Source organism: Engystomops pustulosus, chromosome 10 (assembly GCF_040894005.1).
Source record: "Engystomops pustulosus chromosome 10, aEngPut4.maternal, whole genome shotgun sequence".
In the NCBI taxonomy this organism is placed as follows: Eukaryota; Metazoa; Chordata; class Amphibia; order Anura; family Leptodactylidae; genus Engystomops; species Engystomops pustulosus.
In genome coordinates this window covers 4,496,820-4,518,141 of record NC_092420.1, presented here as the reverse complement: position 1 = coordinate 4,518,141, position 21,322 = coordinate 4,496,820, and the positions used below count along the sequence as shown (strand labels likewise).

At 49.2% G+C, this 21,322-nt stretch overlaps 1 protein-coding gene and 1 long non-coding RNA gene across 2 annotated transcripts in view; one reads left to right on the top strand and one right to left on the bottom strand.

The window, feature by feature from the left end:
- Positions 1-1,820: 1,820 nt before the first annotated feature.
- Positions 1,821-9,702, bottom strand: ARL8B (ARF like GTPase 8B). Its single transcript, XM_072127907.1, has 7 exons — positions 9,417-9,702; positions 6,653-6,733; positions 6,298-6,371; positions 6,029-6,122; positions 5,673-5,740; positions 4,124-4,194; positions 1,821-4,053 (listed from the first exon to the last, which is right to left on the bottom strand). The coding sequence occupies exons 1-7, from the start codon at positions 9,636-9,638 to the stop codon at positions 4,004-4,006; spliced, it is 660 nt and encodes a 219-aa protein (XP_071984008.1). The 5' UTR covers positions 9,639-9,702; the 3' UTR covers positions 1,821-4,003.
- LOC140104377 (uncharacterized) overlaps positions 9,516-21,322 on the top strand; it is a 49,825-nt gene continuing 38,018 nt past the window's right edge. Inside the window, exon 1 of the long non-coding RNA XR_011850304.1 lies at positions 9,516-9,910. This is a non-coding gene — a long non-coding RNA (uncharacterized lncRNA). The remainder of the gene's footprint in view (positions 9,911-21,322) is intronic.

Here is a 21,322-nt window from a genome sequence, read left to right as displayed (position 1 = left end):
GGGAGAGGAGACTGTACAGGGGGATACAATCTATTACTCTCTGTTATCAGCCATTACATCCCGGGGAGAGGAGACTGTACAGGGGGGATACAATCTATTACTCTCTGTTATCAGCCACTACATCCCGGGGAGAGGAGACTGTACAGGGGGGATACAATCTATTACTCTCTGTTATCAGCCATTACATCCCGGGGAGAGGAGACTGTACAGGGGGGATACAATCTATTACTCTCTGTTATCAGCCATTACATCCCGGGGAGAGGAGACTGTACAGGGGGGGATACAATCTATTACTCTCTGTTATCAGCCATTACACCCCGGGGAGAGGAGACTGTACAGGGGGGGATACAATCTATTACTCTCTGTTATCAGCCATTACATCCCGGGGAGAGGAGACTGTACAGGGGGATACCATCTATTACTCTCTGTTATCAGCCATTACACCCCGGGGAGAGGAGACTGTACAGGGGGGGGATACAATCTATTACTCTCTGTTATCAGCCATTACATCCCGGGAAGAGGAGACTGTACAGGGGGATACAATATATTACTCTCTGTTATCAGCCATTACACCCCGGGGAGAGGAGACTGTACAGGGGGATACAATCTATTACTCTCTGTTATCAGCCATTACATCCCGGGGAGAGGAGACTGTACAGGGGGGGGATACAATCTATTACTCTCTGTTATCAGCCATTACACCCCGGGGAGAGGAGACTGTACAGGGGGGATACAATCTATTACTCTCTGTTATCAGCCATTACACCCCGGGGAGAGGAGACTGTACAGGGGGGGGATACAATCTATTACTCTCTGTTATCAGCCATTACATCCCGGGAAGAGGAGACTGTACAGGGGGGGGATACAATCTATTACTCTCTGTTATCAGCCATTACACCCCGGGGAGAGGAGACTGTACAGGGGGATACAATCTATTACTCTCTGTTATCAGCCATTACATCCCGGGGAGAGGAGACTGTACAGGGGGGGGATACAATCTATTACTCTCTGTTATCAGCCATTACACCCCGGGGAGAGGAGACTGTACAGGGGGATACAATCTATTACTCTCTGTTATCAGCCATTACATCCCGGGGAGAGGAGACTGTACAGGGGGGGGGGATACAATCTATTACTCTCTGTTATCAGCCATTACACCCCGGGGAGAGGAGACTGTACAGGGGGGGATACAATCTATTACTCTCTGTTATCAGCCATTACATCCCGGGGAGAGGAGACTGTACAGGGGGATACAATCTATTACTCTCTGTTATCAGCCATTACACCCCGGGGAGAGGAGACTGTACAGGGGGGGGGGTACAATCTATTACTCTCTGTTATCAGCCATTACATACTGGGGAGAGGAGACTGTACAGGGGGGATACAATCTATTACTCTCTGTTATCAGCCATTACACCCCGGGGAGAGGAGACTGTACAGGGGGATACAATCTATTACTCTCTGTTATCAGCCATTACATCCCGGGGTGAGGAGACTGTACAGGGGGATACAATCTATTACTCTCTGTTATCAGCCATTACATCCCGGGGAGAGAAGACTGTACAGGGGGGGATACAATCTATTACTCTCTGTTATCAGCCATTACACCCCGGGGAGAGGAGACTGTACAGGGGGGATACAATCTATTACTCTCTGTTATCAGCCATTACATCCCGGGGAGAGGAGACTGTACAGGGGGGGGGGGGGGGGATACAATCTATTACTCTCTGTTATCAGCCATTACACCCAGGGGGGGGATACAATCTTTTCCTCCTTATACTGATCACTCACATCTCCGTCTATAATAACAAAACATTCCGTGTATTTTCTACCATATTTATTTGTACCTATATCTTACCAGTGTGCGGACTCCCAGCTGAACATAGATTTTGCATCATCTTCGCCATAAATAAAACACATAAAGCTTTTTCCATTTAGAAATAAAAGTGCTGTACAAATAAAATTGCCTATAACCCCCCCAGTGTCAGCGGCGTTAGGGGGCGGGCGCCATTGTATATAAGATGACACATGCAGCGGGCGATGTCCACAGAACCAGGGAGGGAGAGCAGAGAGCCCAAGTCCAGGGGGCGCTGTTCACCGCTTGCTGTCAGTGGTTCCGGAATATTCATGTATCCATTGTAGAGACACAAGACTGACACATACAGGAGAGAAACTAATTGGATACAAACTGTGAATTCTCTCCTGTCCTGATAGTTTGCTACAATGTATCAGTCCGTTATTCAAAAGACTGGATACAACTGCAACAAACCCCCAGCTTTAAAAAATGTAGGGTGTGCCAGCTTCTGGCTGGGTAACTAATATTAGATCCGTGTGAGCCTAACCCTAAAGTGATAAAATGGGGGAGAGATGGAACAGCTCCATTGTAAAGTATCGGAAGTGCCCTTAAAGGAACATTGTATAAAAAGATTAAAATTAGGACACATCAGATTCAGGAACATAAGGCACAAGATAGAACCGAAGCTGGAGATCTATGGATACTGAACTATGGATTTATATTCCCGGATTGTAGCTTCTCCAGGGGGCGTGTCCTCACACTGCTGGGCTCTGTGCAGCCCCTCCTCATTGCTCAGCTCTACCAATACCCAACGCTGTCTGTACGATAAAACCTGATGACAGTTTCCCTCCAGCTGTGATCACATTTTGGTGTAAATCAGTTAATTCACATGCACCAGTTTCACCAAAATTACTGCAACAAGTCTGAACAGAACTTTACAGCAGTTGTGATTATTATTGTTGCCCCTTCCTAAGGAAACTGACTTGCTTGCGCCCTCCTGCCACTTTTACTACATGCAGGTCAATGTTACTTCTGACTCCTCGAGCGTGACCCATATCTGCACCGTCTCTATAATGACGGCTCCAGTGACTACTGCCCTGAGAATGTTGACCTAGAAGGTACAGAAGGAACAAAGTGTTTAGCAAACGTGGCCGGAGTTGAGTCATTTTACAAATACTTTGCATTGTTATGTTGTAACCGAGCCAGAGATACATCACGTTTCCTGCTCCAATCACATCCAGAGCTGCACTCAAAACTGATCTCCCTGTGTAATGTATATGAGGTCCGTGTCCTCTAGAGATGCTGAAGGTACAAGCAGCCGTCAGGCAGCCCGAGAGGTAACGGGAATGCAGCAGCTTGGGGTGTGACTAGAGCACAAATGATACCATTCACTAAGCTCCACCCATAGGCTGCTGCATGCTCGGGCTGCGTGCACCCTCCTGGTTCTGTGGAGATCATCCATTACTTCCAGGCACAGGGGAATAAAGCTGTGAATAGCAGCATTGCTCTAAAGCGCGGGCTCCACATATAGCGGCGGCAGCTACAGTGTCGCAGTACAGGGGCAGGGAATGGAAGACGGGGCTGATCAGGGGAGGTGCAGCGCCTCGCCATTACCAGGTGGAAGGACAGAAAGAAATTCCCACAGTTCAAAGCTTCTATCTCCCAAACTCTTGATTGTTGTATGGACTGAGGGGTGAGTGTAGCGCGCTGCTCTGCAACCACGGGCACAGCGAGGGGACTGCATCCATCAACAGGCTCCACCCTGCGCCCCCATTCCGCTTTGGCATCTTTGTATCTGAAGAAGGCAGTCCATCCACACGTATCTCCACGCTCATGGACGGTTTCTAGTGTTTGGATGGTTCCCAGTATAAATGGAGAGCAGCAGCGAGATAAAGCACGGTGCAAAGAGCAGACATGAAGGCACATCTGTGTGTAGGGGGCAAGGCAGAAAGCCCAAAGGACCCAAAACTAACATGATGGCAGGTAGCTTGGTGGGCGAGGATGGTGTGTGGGTCACAGACAGTCTCTGCGGGTGCAGCAATGTCATTCCAGGACGGGCAGAGCATGAGCACGTGACCCTGGGTGGAGAGCAGCGGCACGGGCACCATTGGGTGCCCACAACTTCCACATCTCAGTGTGACGCCCCCAGGCACCGGGCAGGGAGATAGAGAGCACGTCCTTGGGGCAGGGCAGCGGGTACAAAGACTCTTAGCTACGGCGTGACTTGGAGTGCTGGATCAGCCACTGCAGGGTGATATCTGAGGAGAGAGAGGGCAGGGGGTGAGAGGTGGCAGCGCCCACACCCTATGCCCCACACACACATCTTACCTATGTTATCCTTCTCTTTACAGGAGATGGAATAGCAGCAGATTTCACGGTCCTGGATCATGGATAAGTGCCTGTAACAAGGAGGAATCCATCATCATCCAACACTATAACCGGCTCAGAGCCACAAAGACTCCAACACATACCAGGGACCGACTCTAGGTGGCGCCATAATCATACTGCATTACAACAAATCATCTATTACCCTCTGTTATCAGCCATTTCATCCCGGGGAGAGGAGACTGTACATGGGGATACAATCTATTACTATCTGTTATCAGCCATTACACCCCGGGGAGAGGAGACTGTACAGGGGGGATACATTCTATTACTCTCTGTTATCAGCCATTACACCCCGGGGAGAGGAGACTGTACAGGGGGATACAATCTATTACTCTCTGTTATCAGCCATTACACCCCGGGGAGAGGAGACTGTACAGGGGGGGATACAATCTATTACTCTCTGTTATCAGCCATTACACCCCGGGGAGAGGAGACTGTACAGGGGGGGGGATACAATCTATTACTCTCTGTTATCAGCCATTACATCCCGGGGAGAGGAGACTGTACAGGGGGGGATACAATTTATTACTCTCTGTTATCAGCCATTACATCCCGGGGAGAGGAGACTGTACAGGGGGGGGATACAATCTATTACTCTCTGTTATCAGCCATTACACCCCGGGGAGAGGAGACTGTACAGGGGGGATACAATCTATTACTCTCTGTTATCAGCCATTACACCCCGGGGAGAGGAGACTGTACAGGGGGGATACAATCTATTACTCTCTGTTATCAGCCATTACACCCCGGGGAGAGGAGACTGTACAGGGGGGATACAATCTATTACTCTCTGTTATCAGCCATTACACCCCGGGGAGAGGAGACTGTACAGGGGGGGGATACAATCTATTACTCTCTGTTATCAGCCATTACATCCCGGGGAGAGGAGACTGTACAGGGGGGGATACAATCTATTACTCTCTGTTATCAGCCATTACACCCCGGGGAGAGGAGACTGTACAGGGGGGGGGGGGGATACAATCTATTACTCTCTGTTATCAGCCATTACACCCCGGGGAGAGGAGACTGTACAGGGGGGGGATACAATCTATTACTCTCTGTTATCAGCCATTACATCCCGGGGAGAGGAGACTGTACAGGGGGGGATACAATCTATTACTCTCTGTTATCAGCCATTACATCCCGGGGAGAGGAGACTGTACAGGGGGGATACAATCTATTACTCTCTGTTATCAGCCATTACATCCCGGGGAGAGGAGACTGTACAGGGGGGGATACAATCTATTACTCTCTGTTATCAGCCATTACATCCCGGGGAGAGGAGACTGTACAGGGGGGATACAATCTATTACTCTCTGTTATCAGCCATCACACCCCGGGGAGAGGAGACTGTACAGGGGGGGATACAATCTATTACTCTCTGTTATCAGCCATTACATCCCGGGGAGAGGAGACTGTACAGGGGGGATACAATCTATTACTCTCTGTTATCAGCCATCACAAGCCTTTGGTGAAATACAATAATTACATTTTCTCGATCAGCTGCCGCTCGTCCAGTGCACTCGGGAGGTCTCTCTTATTCCCAAGAACCAGAACCTGTGAATAGAGAACATTGGGTCAGTGGTGTCGGTACAGATAACTATACTCACTGTCAGCACTGGGGGTGCTTGCTGGACCTAATCCATAGACTCTTTCCTAAGGGGGCGGATTTATAGCCCCCCCCACCCCCCATCACTGCAGTCAATGCGTTATACATGCTTTCTGCCTAAAACGTACAGGACACTTATTGCACTTACTACACCATCTTATTGATGAGTGCAGAACTAAGATATTGGACAGCTGAGGGTTTGTAACAATTGCAGGCATGGCACGATGTGCACGCACCGGTATACCCTGTAACTGCGGCTTGTCCAGGAGGTTGTGCAGCTCGTTACGTGACGCTTCTATCTTCTCACCGTCTGCTGCGTCCACCATGTAACTGCGGAGGAAGAAGGTTACAGCAGATACAATGTAAGGGGCGGTTCTTCACATTACTGGGGTTACCCACAGCTGACCCCCAGCGATGTGACTAGCCATACAGGTGCCCACATATTCAGGGACTCTATGGACCGGTCCCGGGTGCTGCCCAATAACACACAGATGATAGGACTTACACAATGGCATTGACACCCCGACAGTAGCGCTCCCACATGCTGCGAAATCGAGACTGCCCCCCAATATCCCAGATCTGAAAAGAGAAGAAATAGACCCAGTTACCATCTTATTATTACAAGTAGAATAGACCAAATCATCTCACAATAGAAGGTTTGCTACAATTTCATGCAGTCTAGACGGTAAAGTCCTTGCTCCAGCCGTGATAGTTTGTTACAATGTATCAGCGCTGGTTACATATATGGTGTATCCGTCTGGAGTGCGGTCACTGAGCTCTAGGTCATCTGTAACAATCCGGTGATGGTTTCACTCAGTGACAACAAGCAGTGGACATGGACGTCACATCTTTATTCTCACCTTGATGGTGACGTTTCCTTTTGTCACTTTCCTCATGTTGAATCCGACGGTCGGGATCATGTCCTCACTGAACTGACCTGACTGGAGGAAGACGCAAGGAGAGCCATTAGTGTGATAACACTACACCCCAAACGCTACACCGCGCACACCCGCTGCCCCAGACACTACACCGCGCACACCCGCTGCCCCAGACACTACACCGCGAGCGCAGCCGCTGCGCCAGACACTACACCGCGAGCGCAGCCGCTGCCCCAGACACTACACCGCGAGCGCAGCCGCTGCCCCAGACACTACACCGCGAGCGCAGCCGCTGCCCCAGACACTACACCGCGAGCGCAGCCGCTGCCCCAGACACTACACCGCGAGCGCAGCCGCTGCCCCAGACACTACACCGCACGCACCCGCTGCCCCAGACACTACACCGCACGCACCCGCTGCCCCAGACACTACACCGCACGCACCCGCTGCCCCAGACACTACACCGCACGCACACACCCGCTGCGCCAGACACTACACCGCACGCACACACCCGCTGCGCCAGACACTACACCGCACGCACACACCCGCCGTGCGACACTGCGCCCCAGAAACACCGTCCCACAGTCACTGCGCCGCACGCACTGTGCCAGACACTACACTGTATGATGGGGCTTGTAGTAGTGCACTGTATGATGGGGCTTGTAGTAGTGCACTGTATGATGGGGCTTGTAGTAGTGCACTGTATGATGGGGCTTGTAGTAGTGCACTGTATGATGGGGCTTGTAGTAGTGCACTGTATGATGGGGCTTGTAGTAGTGCACTGTATGATGGGGCTTGTAGTAGTGCACTGTATGATGGGGCTTGTAGTAGTGCACTGTATGATGGGGCTTGTAGTAGTGCACTGTATGATGGGGCTTGTAGTAGTGCACTGTATGATGGGGCTTGTAGTAGTGCACTGTATGATGGGGCTTGTAGTAGTGCACTGTATGATGGGGCTTGTAGTAGTGCACTGTATGATGGGGCTTGTAGTAGTGCACTGTATGATGGGGCTTGTAGTAGTGCACTGTATGATGGGGCTTGTAGTAGTGCACTGTATGATGGGGCTTGTAGTAGTGCACTGTATGATGGGGCTTGTAGTACTGCACTGTATGATGGGGCTTGTAGTACTGCACTGTATGATGGGGCTTGTAGTAGTGCACTGTATGATGGGGCTTGTAGTAGTGCACTGTATGATGGGGCTTGTAGTAGTGCACTGTATGATGGGGCTTGTAGTAGTGCACTGTATGATGGGGCTTGTAGTAGTGCACTGTATGATGGGGCTTGTAGTAGTGCACTGTATGATGGGGCTTGTAGTAGTGCACTGCATGATGGGGCTTGTAGTACTGCACTGCATGATGGGGCTTGTAGTACTGCACTGTATGATGGGGCTTGTAGTACTGCACTGTATGATGGGGCTTGTAGTACTGCACTGTATGATGGGGCTTGTAGTAGTGCACTGTATGATGGGGCTTGTAGTAGTGCACTGTATGATGGGGCTTGTAGTAGTGCACTGTATGATGGAGCTTGTAGTAGTGCACTGTATGATGGGGCTTGTAGTAGTGCACTGCATGATGGGGCTTGTAGTAGTGCACTGCATGATGGGGCTTGTAGTACTGCACTGCATGATGGGGCTTGTAGTAGTGCACTGCATGAAGGGGCTTGTAGTAGTGCACTGCATGAAGGGGCTTGTAGTACTGCACTGCATGATGGGGCTTGTAGTAGTGCACTGTATGATGGGGCTTGTAGTAGTGCACTGTATGATGGGGCTTGTAGTACTGCACTGTATGATGGGGCTTGTAGTAGTGCACTGTATGATGGGGCTTGTAGTCCTGCACTGTATGATGGGGCTTGTAGTAGTGCACTGTATGATGGGGCTTGTAGTAGTGCACTGTATGATGGGGCTTGTAGTAGTGCACTGTATGATGGGGCTTGTAGTAGTGCACTGTATGATGGGGCTTGTAGTAGTGCACTGTATGATGGGGCTTGTAGTAGTGCACTGTATGATGGGGCTTGTAGTAGTGCACTGTATGATGGGGCTTGTAGTAGTGCACTGCATGATGGGGCTTGTAGTAGTGCACTGCATGATGGGGCTTGTAGTACTGCACTGTATGATGGGGCTTGTAGTACTGCACTGTATGATGGGGCTTGTAGTACTGCACTGTATGATGGGGCTTGTAGTACTGCACTGTATGATGGGGCTTGTAGTAGTGCACTGTATGATGGGGCTTGTAGTAGTGCACTGTATGATGGGGCTTGTAGTACTGCACTGTATGATGGGGCTTGTAGTAGTGCACTGTATGATGGGGCTTGTAGTAGTGCACTGCATGATGGGGCTTGTAGTACTGCACTGTATGATGGGGCTTGTAGTACTGCACTGTATGATGGGGCTTGTAGTACTGCACTGTATGATGGGGCTTGTAGTACTGCACTGTATGATGGGGCTTGTAGTACTGCACTGTATGATGGGGCTTGTAGTAGTGCACTGTATGATGGGGCTTGTAGTACTGCACTGTATGATGGGGCTTGTAGTACTGCACTGTATGATGGGGCTTGTAGTAGTGCACTGTATGATGGGGCTTGTAGTAGTGCACCGCATGATGGGGCTTGTAGTAGTGCACCGCATGATGGGGCTTGTAGTACTGCACTGTATGATGGGGCTTGTAGTGCACTGTATGATGAGGCTTGTAGTACTGCACTGTATGATGGGGGTTGTAGTGCACCGCAGGGCCTCCCCCTCCCCTCTCACCGCGATGACATTGACAAAGGTGGTCTTCCCGGAGTGCTGCAGCCCGACCAGCGTCAGCTCCATCTCCTCCTTCCAGAACAGAGAGCGGAACCAGTCCAGCAGCCGGGACAGCAAGGACAGCATGGCGGAGGCTCCGGGGCCGGCGGCAGGGGGCGCTCTGGGGGCTCCGGAATACACCGGGAATCGCAGCGGCAGCCGCCTCACCGGAAGCGGAAGTGTCATCTGGCGAGCGCGGGCCGGAGCGCCACCTGCAGGCAGCCCCGGGTACTGCGGCCCCTAGCGGGAGGCGGCGGGCTACAGCTCCCATCAGCCCCCTGCACGGCGGCTGCTGCCGGGGATTGTGGGAAATGGAGTCCACAACAAACCGCCCAGTGGCTGCTGCTATGGAAACTCCTCATGTGCTACTACACTGTGCGACCCTGGTGATAAAGTGCGGGGGTCCCTCACAGACTCCACAATGAGGGGGGAACCCATGAAACCCCCAGTCCTCCCAGGTAAAGAATTCTAAAATCTATTCTCTGTGAAATCTCATCTGTTTACATATAAAAAAACAACTCTCTCCCAAACTCTGATAAATCTGACTCTTCTGCCCTCATTTTTCACATGAGATGAGTCAAGTTTAGTGGCTGCAGGAGTCGTGTCACTTCAAACCCTTCTGTTCTATGGCACCTAGAAACCTGCTGCTGGTGTCATGTTAAAGATGAAGATTTCGTCTTTCAGATCACACCAGAACCAGAGATACAGGCGCTACAGACTTAAGCTGCACATTCACATCCAGTTTCCCATATATATAACTGCCTGCAACCACTAAACTTGACGTGAAAAGTCACAGAAAGCTGCTCAGGTGAAGTGTTTGTGGGACCCTCAATCCCATGACTTTTCCCTTTGAGCTTTCACAAAGCAGTAAAGTGAAACTCTTCTTTTTTTTTATTTAACAAAATTTTATTATTGGAATGACAATTCCAAAATTACAAGAAAACGCCTCAGACCGGATTCACGTGACTGCGGGCAACAACCAGACAATTTACCGAATCTACTAGAGCATTGGAAACCCCCCGGACTAGTGGGGTGCAGACCCCTGTGTCATAGCTCGGCCTTTGGGCTATGCTGTCATATGGCGGAGGTGCACCTTAAAGGGATAGTTGGATTGTTATCCCCTGATGGGTGCTGATCTGACTACTGGCCCCTGACGCTGTGTCCGGGTGCACCCGCCTCCTCTGCACCCACATTCCCTGCACCCACATCCTCCTCAACGGCATTCCCTGCACCCGCCTCCTCTACACCTGCATCCTCTGCACCTGCATCCTCTGCACCCGCATTCCCTGCACCCACATCCTCTGCACCCACATTCCCTGCACCCGCATCCTCTGCACCCGCATTCCCTGCACCTGCATTCCCTGCACCGCATCCTCTGCACCCACATTCCCTGCACCCACATCCTCCTCAACGGCATTCCCTGCACCCACCTCCTCTACACCTGCATTCCCTACGCCCCCATCCTCTGTACCTGCATTCCCTGCACCCGCCTCCTCTGCACCCGCATTCTCTGCACCCGCATCCCCTGCACCCGCCTCCTCTGCACCTGCATCCCCTGCACCCGCATTTCCTGCACCTGCATCCCCTGCACCCGCCTCCTCTGCACCTGCATCCCCTGCACCCGCATTCCCTGCACCTGCATCCCCTGCACCCGCCTCCTCTGCACCCGCGTTACCTGCACCTGCCTCCTCTGCACCCGCCTCCTCTGCACCCGCCTCCTCTCCCCCTCCTGTTTCCACCACATATTTCCTTCTCTTTTATATCACTTTGCACATTAGTTGGTCACTGGATTTCCCCCCACACTTTCCTTAGGTGACGTCCCTCCTGGAGATCTTGGTGGATTATATTCGGCCATAAGGTTCCTGCTTCCCTCTTTACCTCATATCAAGGGGCAGATACAATGCTATGTGCCCCGGGGGATTCTGGCAGCCCAGGGATAAGTCACAGAGCCTTGGCATGGGGCGACCATCCATCACCTCCGCAGCCAGTCCCGGGGACAGATGCATGGACGGCATCCTCGTGCACCATTGCTGCGCTGTTTAACTCTTTCCTTTACTGCAGGGAACTCTGCAGCAGATGTGATTGGTGGAGGGTTGTTCTGCTGTAAGTACTAATATAATATACTAATATTGGGACTTTGCTGTATGTCATTCTCCTGTGAGAGCAGCAGGGGGCGTCACAGCCTCAGCTCTCCCCATGTCTCCCCTGTATATGACGCAGGTCCCTGTATCTTGTTATCCACCCCCAGATGTGAGTCACCGCAGACTCCTGACCCCCAGCCCAGGATAAGCAGCCCGTGTCCCTGCGCCGCCACCAGCGTCACCTGCACCATGACGCCCAGGACAAGGATTTCTATTTTTGACATTTTTTCTTTGCTTTGTCTGATTCAGTCCGTCCCTCGCCCCTGTAGGTTTGTATTTATTATGGGGGGCTTTCAGAGGGTCCATATTTTCCTAGGGCGTCTGTGAAACCCCTGAATTGCTCTTTAGGGTCTGGTGTGTTTTTCCCCCCATTATTGGAGTCTCCCCGATGTTGCAGCACATGAGTCAGCGGATCTGTAACTGCACTAGCCACCCAGCTTTCCTGGGTCCTGAATGGTAAATTAGCTTGACTCTGTAGCAATATAGAAAAGATAAGGCAGATGTGACACTCGGGAGTCAGGTAAAGCTGGGTGGCCACCCGTGCAGGAGCCATAGGAGTGGCCATATTGGATGTCCCCCACCTTTCTCACATTAAGAGACGTATGTAGCGCCCCCGGGTGTCCCGCTGACGTCACACATCCGCTGCGCCTATTAGTCACTGGCCATAAAGTGTGAGAGATAAGATATTTATTATAGCACCTCCCCGGGTGTCGCAGTCATAGAGATAACACCTGGGGTCCGTGTAAGTTGGCGCCAAATTCAGACAACACAACATTAGGAAGTGGAATAGGGGGGGCGGGGGCTGTTGTCTTAGGGGGCAAACAGGACCTGACACAATAGTGGACCCCGGAAATCTCCAGCCATGAAGCTTTGCAGTGGCTTCAACCTTGTGGGTTAATTTCCCACCATTTATCCATTTTTAACCCCTCCTACTCAGCACTCATTACCTGTAACCCCTCCTACTTTGCACTCATTGCCTGCAGCTCCTCCTACTCTGCACTCATTACCTTTAACCCCTCCTACTCTGCACCCATTGCCTGCAGCTCCTCCTACTCTGCGCTCATTACCTGCAGCTCCTCCTACTCTGCACTCATTACCTGCAGCTCCTCCTACTCTGCACTCATTGCCTGTAACCCCTCCTACAATGCACTCATTGCCTGCATCTCCTCCTACTCTGCACTCATTACCTGTAACCCCCTCCTACTTTGCACTCATTGCCTGCAGCTCCTCCTACTCTGCACTCATTACCTGTAACCCCCTCCTACTTTGCGCTCATTGCCTGCAGTTCCTCCTACTCTGCCCTCAGTACCTGTAACCCCCTCCTACTTTGCACTCATTGCCTGCAGCTCCTCCTACTCTGCACTCATTACCTTTAACCCCTCCTACTCTGCACTAATTACCTTTAACCCCTCCTACTCTGCGCTCATTGCCTGCAGCTCCTCCTACTCTGCGCTCATTGCCTGCAGCTCCTCCTACTCTGCCCTCATTGCCTGTAACCCCTCCTACTCTGCACTCATTGCCTGTAACCCCTCCTACTCTGCACACATTGCCTGCAGCTCTTCCTACTCTGCACTCATTACCTGTAACCCCCTCCTACTTTGCGCTCATTGCCTGCAGGTGGGTTAATTTCCCACCATTTTTCAAGAGCTCTGCTTGCTGTCACATTGAAGCCGCGTTTGCTTTCCGTAGCAAGATGCATCACACAGACTCCTGCTGCGATCACGTTTCCATCGTGTGCAGTAAACGTATAGTTTTTCAGATGCAGGTTTGGATCCGAACAGGTGAGAACATATAACTAAGAGGCTCCACTCCTGATTTGGACATCAAAAACTGCATCTGAAAAACTGAAGGTGTGAACATAACCTTAAGTTGTGGGCGCATGTCCCGGGGTAGTTTTTCCTCCAGGTTATATAATAAAGCAGAGGACAGGGGGCCTCCTCCTCCGAGCAGCTATTTATCAGCCCCCGGCCGCACCCCTCTGTGTGCAGGGGCCCCTCTACCTGCGGGATACAGCAGGGGCCCAGGATATGGGAGGCTGGGGATACAATGAGGGTCGGATATTCTGCCGAGTTTTGCCGAGTTTTCCCATCGACAGAGAGAGGGCAGTAATTTTTATTGTAGGTCACTTCACCTGTGAGAGACAGGAAAATCCAGAAAATAACTTTGTCTGATTTTTATTTATTTAATTCATTTTCTTGTATGAAATAAATATTTGTCACCAAACAACCAACAATAATTCTGTCTGCCAGATGTTTTAGTTTCAAAGAAGCTCCTCCTACGCTGCACTCATTGCCTGTAAGCCCTCCTACTCTGCACTCATTGCCTGCAGCTCCTCCTACTCTGCACTCATTGCCTGCAGCTCCTCCTACTCTGCACTCATTGCCTGCAGCTCCTCCTACTCTGCACTCATTGCCTGTAAGCCCTCCTACTCTGCACTCATTGCCTGCAGCTCCTCCTACTCTGCACTCATTGCCTGCAGCTCCTCCTACTCTGCACTCATTGCCTGCAGCTCCTCCTACTCTGCCCTCATTACCTGTAACCCCTCCTACTCTGCACTCATTACCAGTAACCCCTCCTATTCTGCAATCATTGCCTGCAGCTCCTCTTTCTCTGCACTCATTACCTGTAAACCCTCCTACTCTGCACTCATTGCCTTTAGCTCTTCCTACTCTGCACTCATTACCTGTAACTCCTCCTACTCTGCCACATTATCTGTAACTCCTCCTACTCTGCCCTCATTACTTATAGCTCCTCCTGCTTTGCACACATTACCTGTAACTCCTCCTACTCTGCCACATTATCTGTAACTCCTCCTACTCTGCCCTCATTACTTATAGCTCCTCCTGCTTTGCACTCAATACCTGTAACTCCTCCTACTCTGCCCTCATTACTTATAGCTCCTCCTGCTTTGCACTCAATACCTGTAACTCCTCCTACTCTGCCCTCATTACTTATAGCTCCTCCTGCTTTGCACACATTACCTGTAACTCCTCTTACTCTGCCACATTATCTGTAACTCCTCCTACTCTGCCCTCATTACTTATAGCTCCTCCTGCTTTGCACTCAATACCTGTAACTCCTCCTACTCTGCCCTCATTACTTATAGCTCCTCCTGCTTTGCACTCATTACCTGTAGCTCAAATACTCGTTTTCCGCTGAAATCTGCTTCAGTCTACTATCTGTGCCCCCACGGCCGGGCACATCCACCCTAGGATGCCGGTCTGACCATAATACTGCAGATCTGCGGGATATACATGACCTATAGGACAGATTACCCCCTCATTTCCGGGGACGGTTCCAGGAATATGCACATGGAGGAGGAGATGTCACCGCTGGCAGGATGGATCTGCAGCAGCACAGGGAATACCTGCAATATCTGCTGCAGGGGCCAATCCCTCCAGAGTTTCATTTCTTAGAATTATAAAAATAATAAATCTTCTAATGGAAAGTTCCTAACAGGAATAGCACAGGATGTACGTAGGGAGGGTTCCTGGACCGGAGGGAAGATCTCGTCACACTCTCAGCACCTGTCACCTTCCTGCACAATCATTACATGAGGTCCTCCGAGCCGCCGCTTCATAAAGGACCCACCGGGCCTGGACATTACACCTTCACTAAAGCTACATGTCAACTGGACGAATGTCAGGACTGTGAAGAATGGGTGTATCTTCCAGGATTGTAGCTTCTCTAAGTGTCCTCACACTGCTGTGCTCTGTGCACAGTGTTAAAAATGGTCTCTAGAGAGATGTGTAATCAGACCTCACACTGCTGTGCTCTGTGCTCTCTGCAGCCAGTGTTATGTATTGTCCCTGGAGAGATGTGTAATCAGACCTCACACTGCTGTGCTCTGTGCTCTCTGCAGCCAGTGCTATGTATTGTCCCTGGAGAGATGTGTAATCAGACCTCACACTGCTGTGCTCTGTGCTCTGTGCTCTCTGCAGCCAGTGTTATGTATTGTCCCTGGAGAGATGTGTAATCAGACCTCACACTGCTGTGCTCTGTGCTCTCTGCAGCCAGTTTTATGTATTGTCCCTGGAGAGATGTGTAATCAGACCTCACACTGCTGTGCTCTGTGCTCTCTGCAGCCAGTGCTATGTATTGTCCCTGGAGAGATGTGTAATCAGACCTCACACTGCTGTGCTCTGTGCTTTCTGCAGCCAGTGTTATGTATTGTGCCTGGAGAGATGTGTAATCATACCTCACACTGCTGTGCTCTGTGCTTTCTGCAGCCAGTGTTATGTATTGTCCCTGGAGAGATGTGTAATCAGACCTCACACTGCTGTGCTCTGTGCTCTCTGCAGCCAGTGCTATGTATTGTCCCTGGAGAGATGTGTAATCAGACCTCACACTGCTGTGCTCTGTGCTCTATGCAGCCAGTGTTATGTATTGCCCTGGAGAGATATGTAATCAGACCTCACACTGCTGTGCTCTGTGCTCTCTGCAGCCAGTGTTATGTACTGTCCCTGGAGAGATGTGTAATCAGACCTCACACTGCTGTGCTCTGTGCTCTCTGCAGCCAGTGTTATGTATTGTCCCTGGAGAGATGTGTAATCAGACCTCACACTGCTGTGCTCTGTGCTCTCTGCAGCCAGTGTTATGTATTGTCCCTGGAGAGATGTGTAATCAGACCTCACACTGCTGTGCTCTGTGCTCTCTGCAGCCAGTGTTATGTATTGTCCCTGGAGAGATGTGTAATCAGACCTCACACTGCTGTGCTCTGTGCTCTCTGCAGCCAGTGTTATGTATTGTCCCTGGAGAGATGTGTAATCAGACCTCACACTGCTGTGCTCTGTGCTCTCTGCAGCCAGTGTTATGTATTGTCCCTGGAGAGATGTGTAATCAGACCTCACACTGCTGTGCTCTGTGCTCTCTGCAGCCAGTGTTATGTATTGTCCCTGGAGAGATGTGTAATCAGACCTCACACTGCTGTGCTCTGTGCTCTCTGCAGCCAGTGTTATGTATTGTCCCTGGAGAGATGTGTAATCAGACCTCACACTGCTGTGCTCTGTGCTCTCTGCAGCCAGTGTTATGTATTGTCCCTGGAGAGATGTGTAATCAGACCTCACACTGCTGTGCTCTGTGCTCTCTGCAGCCAGTGCTATGTATTGTCCCTGGAGAGATGTGTAATCAGACCTCACACTGCTGTGCTCTGTGCTCTCTGCAGGCAGTGTTATGTATTGTCCCTGGAGAGATGTGTAATCAGACCTCACACTGCTGTGCTCTGTGCTCTCTGCAGCCAGTGCTATGTATTGTCCCTGGAGAGCTGTGTAATCAGACCTTTGTGTGTGTTGTTAGTAGCAGCAGAACTGTTAAATATGGATTTATATTCCAGGACCGTAGCTTCTCCAAGTGCACTGGGGGCGGGTCCTCACACTGTGCATTAACCCTTACAGAACTTTTTTGTGTTTCTGTTTTTTCCTATTTTATTTTTATGTCTACAAAGTTGTATGAGGGCTTGTTATCTGCGGGACAGACTGTACTTTTTTAGTGGCGCCATTTAATAATCGATGCAATGTACTGGAAAACTGGGGAAAAAAACTCCAAGTGCAGTGAAATAGACAAAAAAAAAAAATCTCATTTAGTGCATTCTCTTGTGGGCTCTGCTTTGACGCCTTTCATTCTGCGCTTCAAGTGACGCCTCAACTTTATTCTTTGGGTCAATGTGATCACAGCGATACCAAATGTATAAAGGTTTTATTTGGTTTTAGTAGATATTAAAAAAAAAATCTTTTAAAAATTTTTCGTGATAACTTTTTCACACTTTGGTGGCGGACCTGTGGGAGGTGTCATTTATTGTGGCCCGTGCTGAGGTTTTCATTTATTTGGGACCTCAATGACCATTTTTTATTCAAATATTCATGGATTTAAAAATTGTGAAAAATTGGCCATTCGGACATTTGTGCGTTATTTTCCGTTACATTGTTCACGGCCGGGAATAGTATTTTTCACATTTTGATAGAAGGGGCACATTTTTTTGTTACTATTATTTCAGGCCCTCTAGGGTACTTTAGCCCTGCAGGGTCTGATCGCTGTAATACTGTAATACTAGTGTATCTCACATCGAGGTTCTATAAGACTGTAGGCTGCCATGGCCGCCCTCCGATGACATCACAGGGGGGCGGTGATCCAAGATGGCGGTGCCCATCACCAGCGATGTAGGTGCCAAGGTCGGGTTCGTCTTATTGACCTCCAGAAGTGGAAAATTCTATTGATACAATACAAAAGCCGAGGAGAGGAGATTTTCCCAATTACATTGCTGTTAACATTTCCGTTTACAGAACACAATGTTAACACAATGTAATTGGGTAAATCTCCTCAGCTATTGTACTGTGTTGTATTGTGCACGCAGCCTGACGGTTTGTTACATTACTTTGCAGCAATAATTGCTTTCTGATGTCCTGTTGGTTTTAAACACTGTATCAGGGCAGCTTCTAACATATCATCGCAAGTTACATTGTATCGGGACAGGTTACCACATATCGGAGCAGGTTACCACGTATCAGCGCAGGTTACCACGTATCAGCAAAGGATACCATGTATCAGTGCAGATTACCACATATCAGCAAAGGATACCACGTATCTGGGCAGGTTACCACGTATTGGGGCAGGTTACCACGTATCAGCGCAGATTACCACGTATCAGCAAAGGATACCACGTATCTGGGCAGGTTACCACGTATTGGGGCAGGTTACCACGTATCAGCGCAGATTACCACGTATCAGCAAAGGATACCACGTATCTGGGCAGGTTACCACGTATCGGGACAGGTTACCACGTATCAGCGCAGATTACCACGTATCAGCAAAGGATACCACGTATCTGGGCAGGTTACCACGTATCGGGACAGGTTACCACGTATCAGCGCAGATTACCACATATCAGCAAAGGATACCACGTATCTGGGCAGGTTACCACGTATTGGGGCAGGTTACCACGTATCAGCGCAGAATACCACGTATCGGCGCAGGTTAACACGTATCAGCAAAGGATACCACGTATCAGTGCAGGTTACCACGTATCAGCGCAGAATACCACGTATCGGCGCAGGTTAACACGTATCAGCAAAGGATACCACGTATCAGTGCAGGTTACCACGTATCAGCGCAGGATACCACGTATCAGCAAAGGATACCACGTATCAGTGCAGGTTACCACGTATCAGTGCAGGTTACCATGTATCAGCAAAGGATACCACGTATCAGCGCAGGTTACCACGTATCAGCAAAGGATACCACGTATCAGCGCAGGTTACCACGTATTAGCGCAGGTTACCACGTATCAGCGCAGATTACCATGTATCAGCAAAGGATACCACGTATCGGCAAAGGACACCACTTATCGGTCTGGAGTCTGAGCTGTTGAGCTCACAGAGCACTGACCCTGAAAGGGTTAAGGGGTGCGCTGTCAGACATGTGCGATGTCCTAGGAGGTTTGGTATGTGAGATATCGGCGGCTGCGCTGTGTGCGCTGTGTTTGGGTGTAGAGACAGATATGAGGGGGCGATGTGACGAGACCGAGGCCTCTCCAGTGCTGAATCACCAGCAGACGGACCTCCCAGCATGGCTTCCTATGGAGGAAGTGTCTCAGCCAGGAGAAACCTTATCACCCTGCTGATGGGCTCCGGGCCAAGGCTTCTCCAGAACTCTGCCCATACAGGGAGTGCACTCACGTTTCATCAATGAGGGAAAGGTTATAAGAAGGGAACAGCCTGTTACCAGAAGCCGGGGGCACATGCAGCGCACACCTGCCCCCAGCCTGGCACCCACTGCCCAGTGTCATACACACCGCTATGCAGGGGCAGCCAAGGTAGCGCTCTGCTAACCAGTCACGTACGCACAAGCCCACGCCATCGCTGACACAGCCGCCTGTTAACCCTTTACACAGTAACTTCACCGACTGCGCTCACAGGATGGTTACTGAGAGACGAGGTGTATAGAGTGTCCTCTATAGACTAACCACACTACAACGTCTGTACAGGAATATAACTACTATAATACTGCCCCCTATGTACAGGAATATAACTACTATAATACTGCCCCCTATGTACAGGAATATAACTACTATAATACTGCCCCCTATGTACAGGGATATAACTACTATAATACTGCCCCTATGTACAAGAATATAACTACTATAATACTGCCCCCTATGTACAGGAATATAACTACTATAATACTGCCCCCTATGTACAAGAATATAACTACTATAATACTGCCCCCTATGTACAGGGATATAACTACTATAATACTGCCCCCTATGTACAAGAATATAACTACTATAATACTGCCCCCTATGTACAAGAATATAACTACTATAATACTGCCCCCTATGTACAGGGATATAACTACTATAATACTGCCCCCTATGTACAGGAATATAACTACTATAATACTACCCCCTATGTACAGGAATATAACTACTATAATACTGCCCCCTATGTACAGGAATATAACTACTATAATACTGCCCCCTATGTACAGGGATATAACTACTATAATACTGCCCCCTATGTACAGGGATATAACTACTATAATACTGCCCCCTATGTACAGGGATATAACTACTATAATACTGCCCCCTATGTACAAGAATATAACTACTATAATACTGCCCCCTATGTACAAGAATATAACTACTATAATACTGCCCCCTATGTACAGGAATATAACTACTATAATACTGCCCCCTATGTACAGGGATATAACTACTATAATACTGCCTCCTATGTACAGGGATATAACTACTATAATACTGCCCCCTATGTACAGGGATATAACTACTATAATACTGCCCCTATGTACAGGGATATAACTACTATAATACTGCCCCCTATGTACAAGAATATAACTACTATAATACTGCCCCCTATGTACAGGAATATAACTACTATAATACTGCCCCCTATGTACAGGAATATAACTACTATAATACTGCCCCCTATGTACAGGGATATAACTACTATAATACTGCCCCCTATGTACAGGGATATAACTACTATAATACTGCCCCCTATGTACAAGAATATAACTACTATAATACTGCCCCCTATGTACACGAATATAACTGCTATAATACTGCCCCCTATGTACAGGAATATAACTACTATAATACTGCCCCCTATGTACAGGAATATAACTACTATAATACTGCCCCCTATGTACAGGAATATAACTACTATAATACTGCTCCCTATGTACAGGAATATAACTACTATAATACTGTCCCCTATGTACAGGAATATAACTACTATAATACTGCCCCCTATGTACAAGAATATAACTACTATAATACTGCCCCCTATGTACACGAATATAACTGCTATAATACTGCCCCCTATGTACAGGAATATAACTGCTATAATACTGCCCCCTATGTACAGGAATATAACTACTATAATACTGCTCCCTATGTACAGGAATATAACTACTATAATACTGCTCCCTATGTACAGGAATATAACTACTATAATACTGCTCCCTATGTACAGGAATATAACTACTATAATACTGCCCCTATGTACAGGAATATAACTACTATAATACTGCCCCCTATGTACATGAATATAACCACTATAATACTGCCCCTATGTACAGGAATATAACTACTATAATACTGCCCCCTATGTACAGGAATATAACTACTATAATACTGCCCCTATGTACAGGAATATAACTACTATAATACTGCCCCCTATGTACATGAATATAACCACTATAATACTGCCCCTA

What these genes read in the sequence shown, in the direction of transcription:
- ARL8B (XM_072127907.1), bottom strand. Translation starts at nt 9,638, where the DNA reads ATGACACTTCCGCTTCCGGTGAGGCGGCTGCCGCTGCGATTCCCGGTG. An exon ending in CCTTTGTCAATGTCATCGCG is followed by an intron (nt 6,734 to 9,416) that starts GTGAGAGGGGAG and finishes GTCTTCCTCCAG; the next exon opens with TCAGGTCAGTTCAGTGAGGA. An exon ending in CGGGGTGTCAATGCCATTGT is followed by an intron (nt 6,123 to 6,297) that starts GTAAGTCCTATC and finishes CTTCCTCCGCAG; the next exon opens with TTACATGGTGGACGCAGCAG.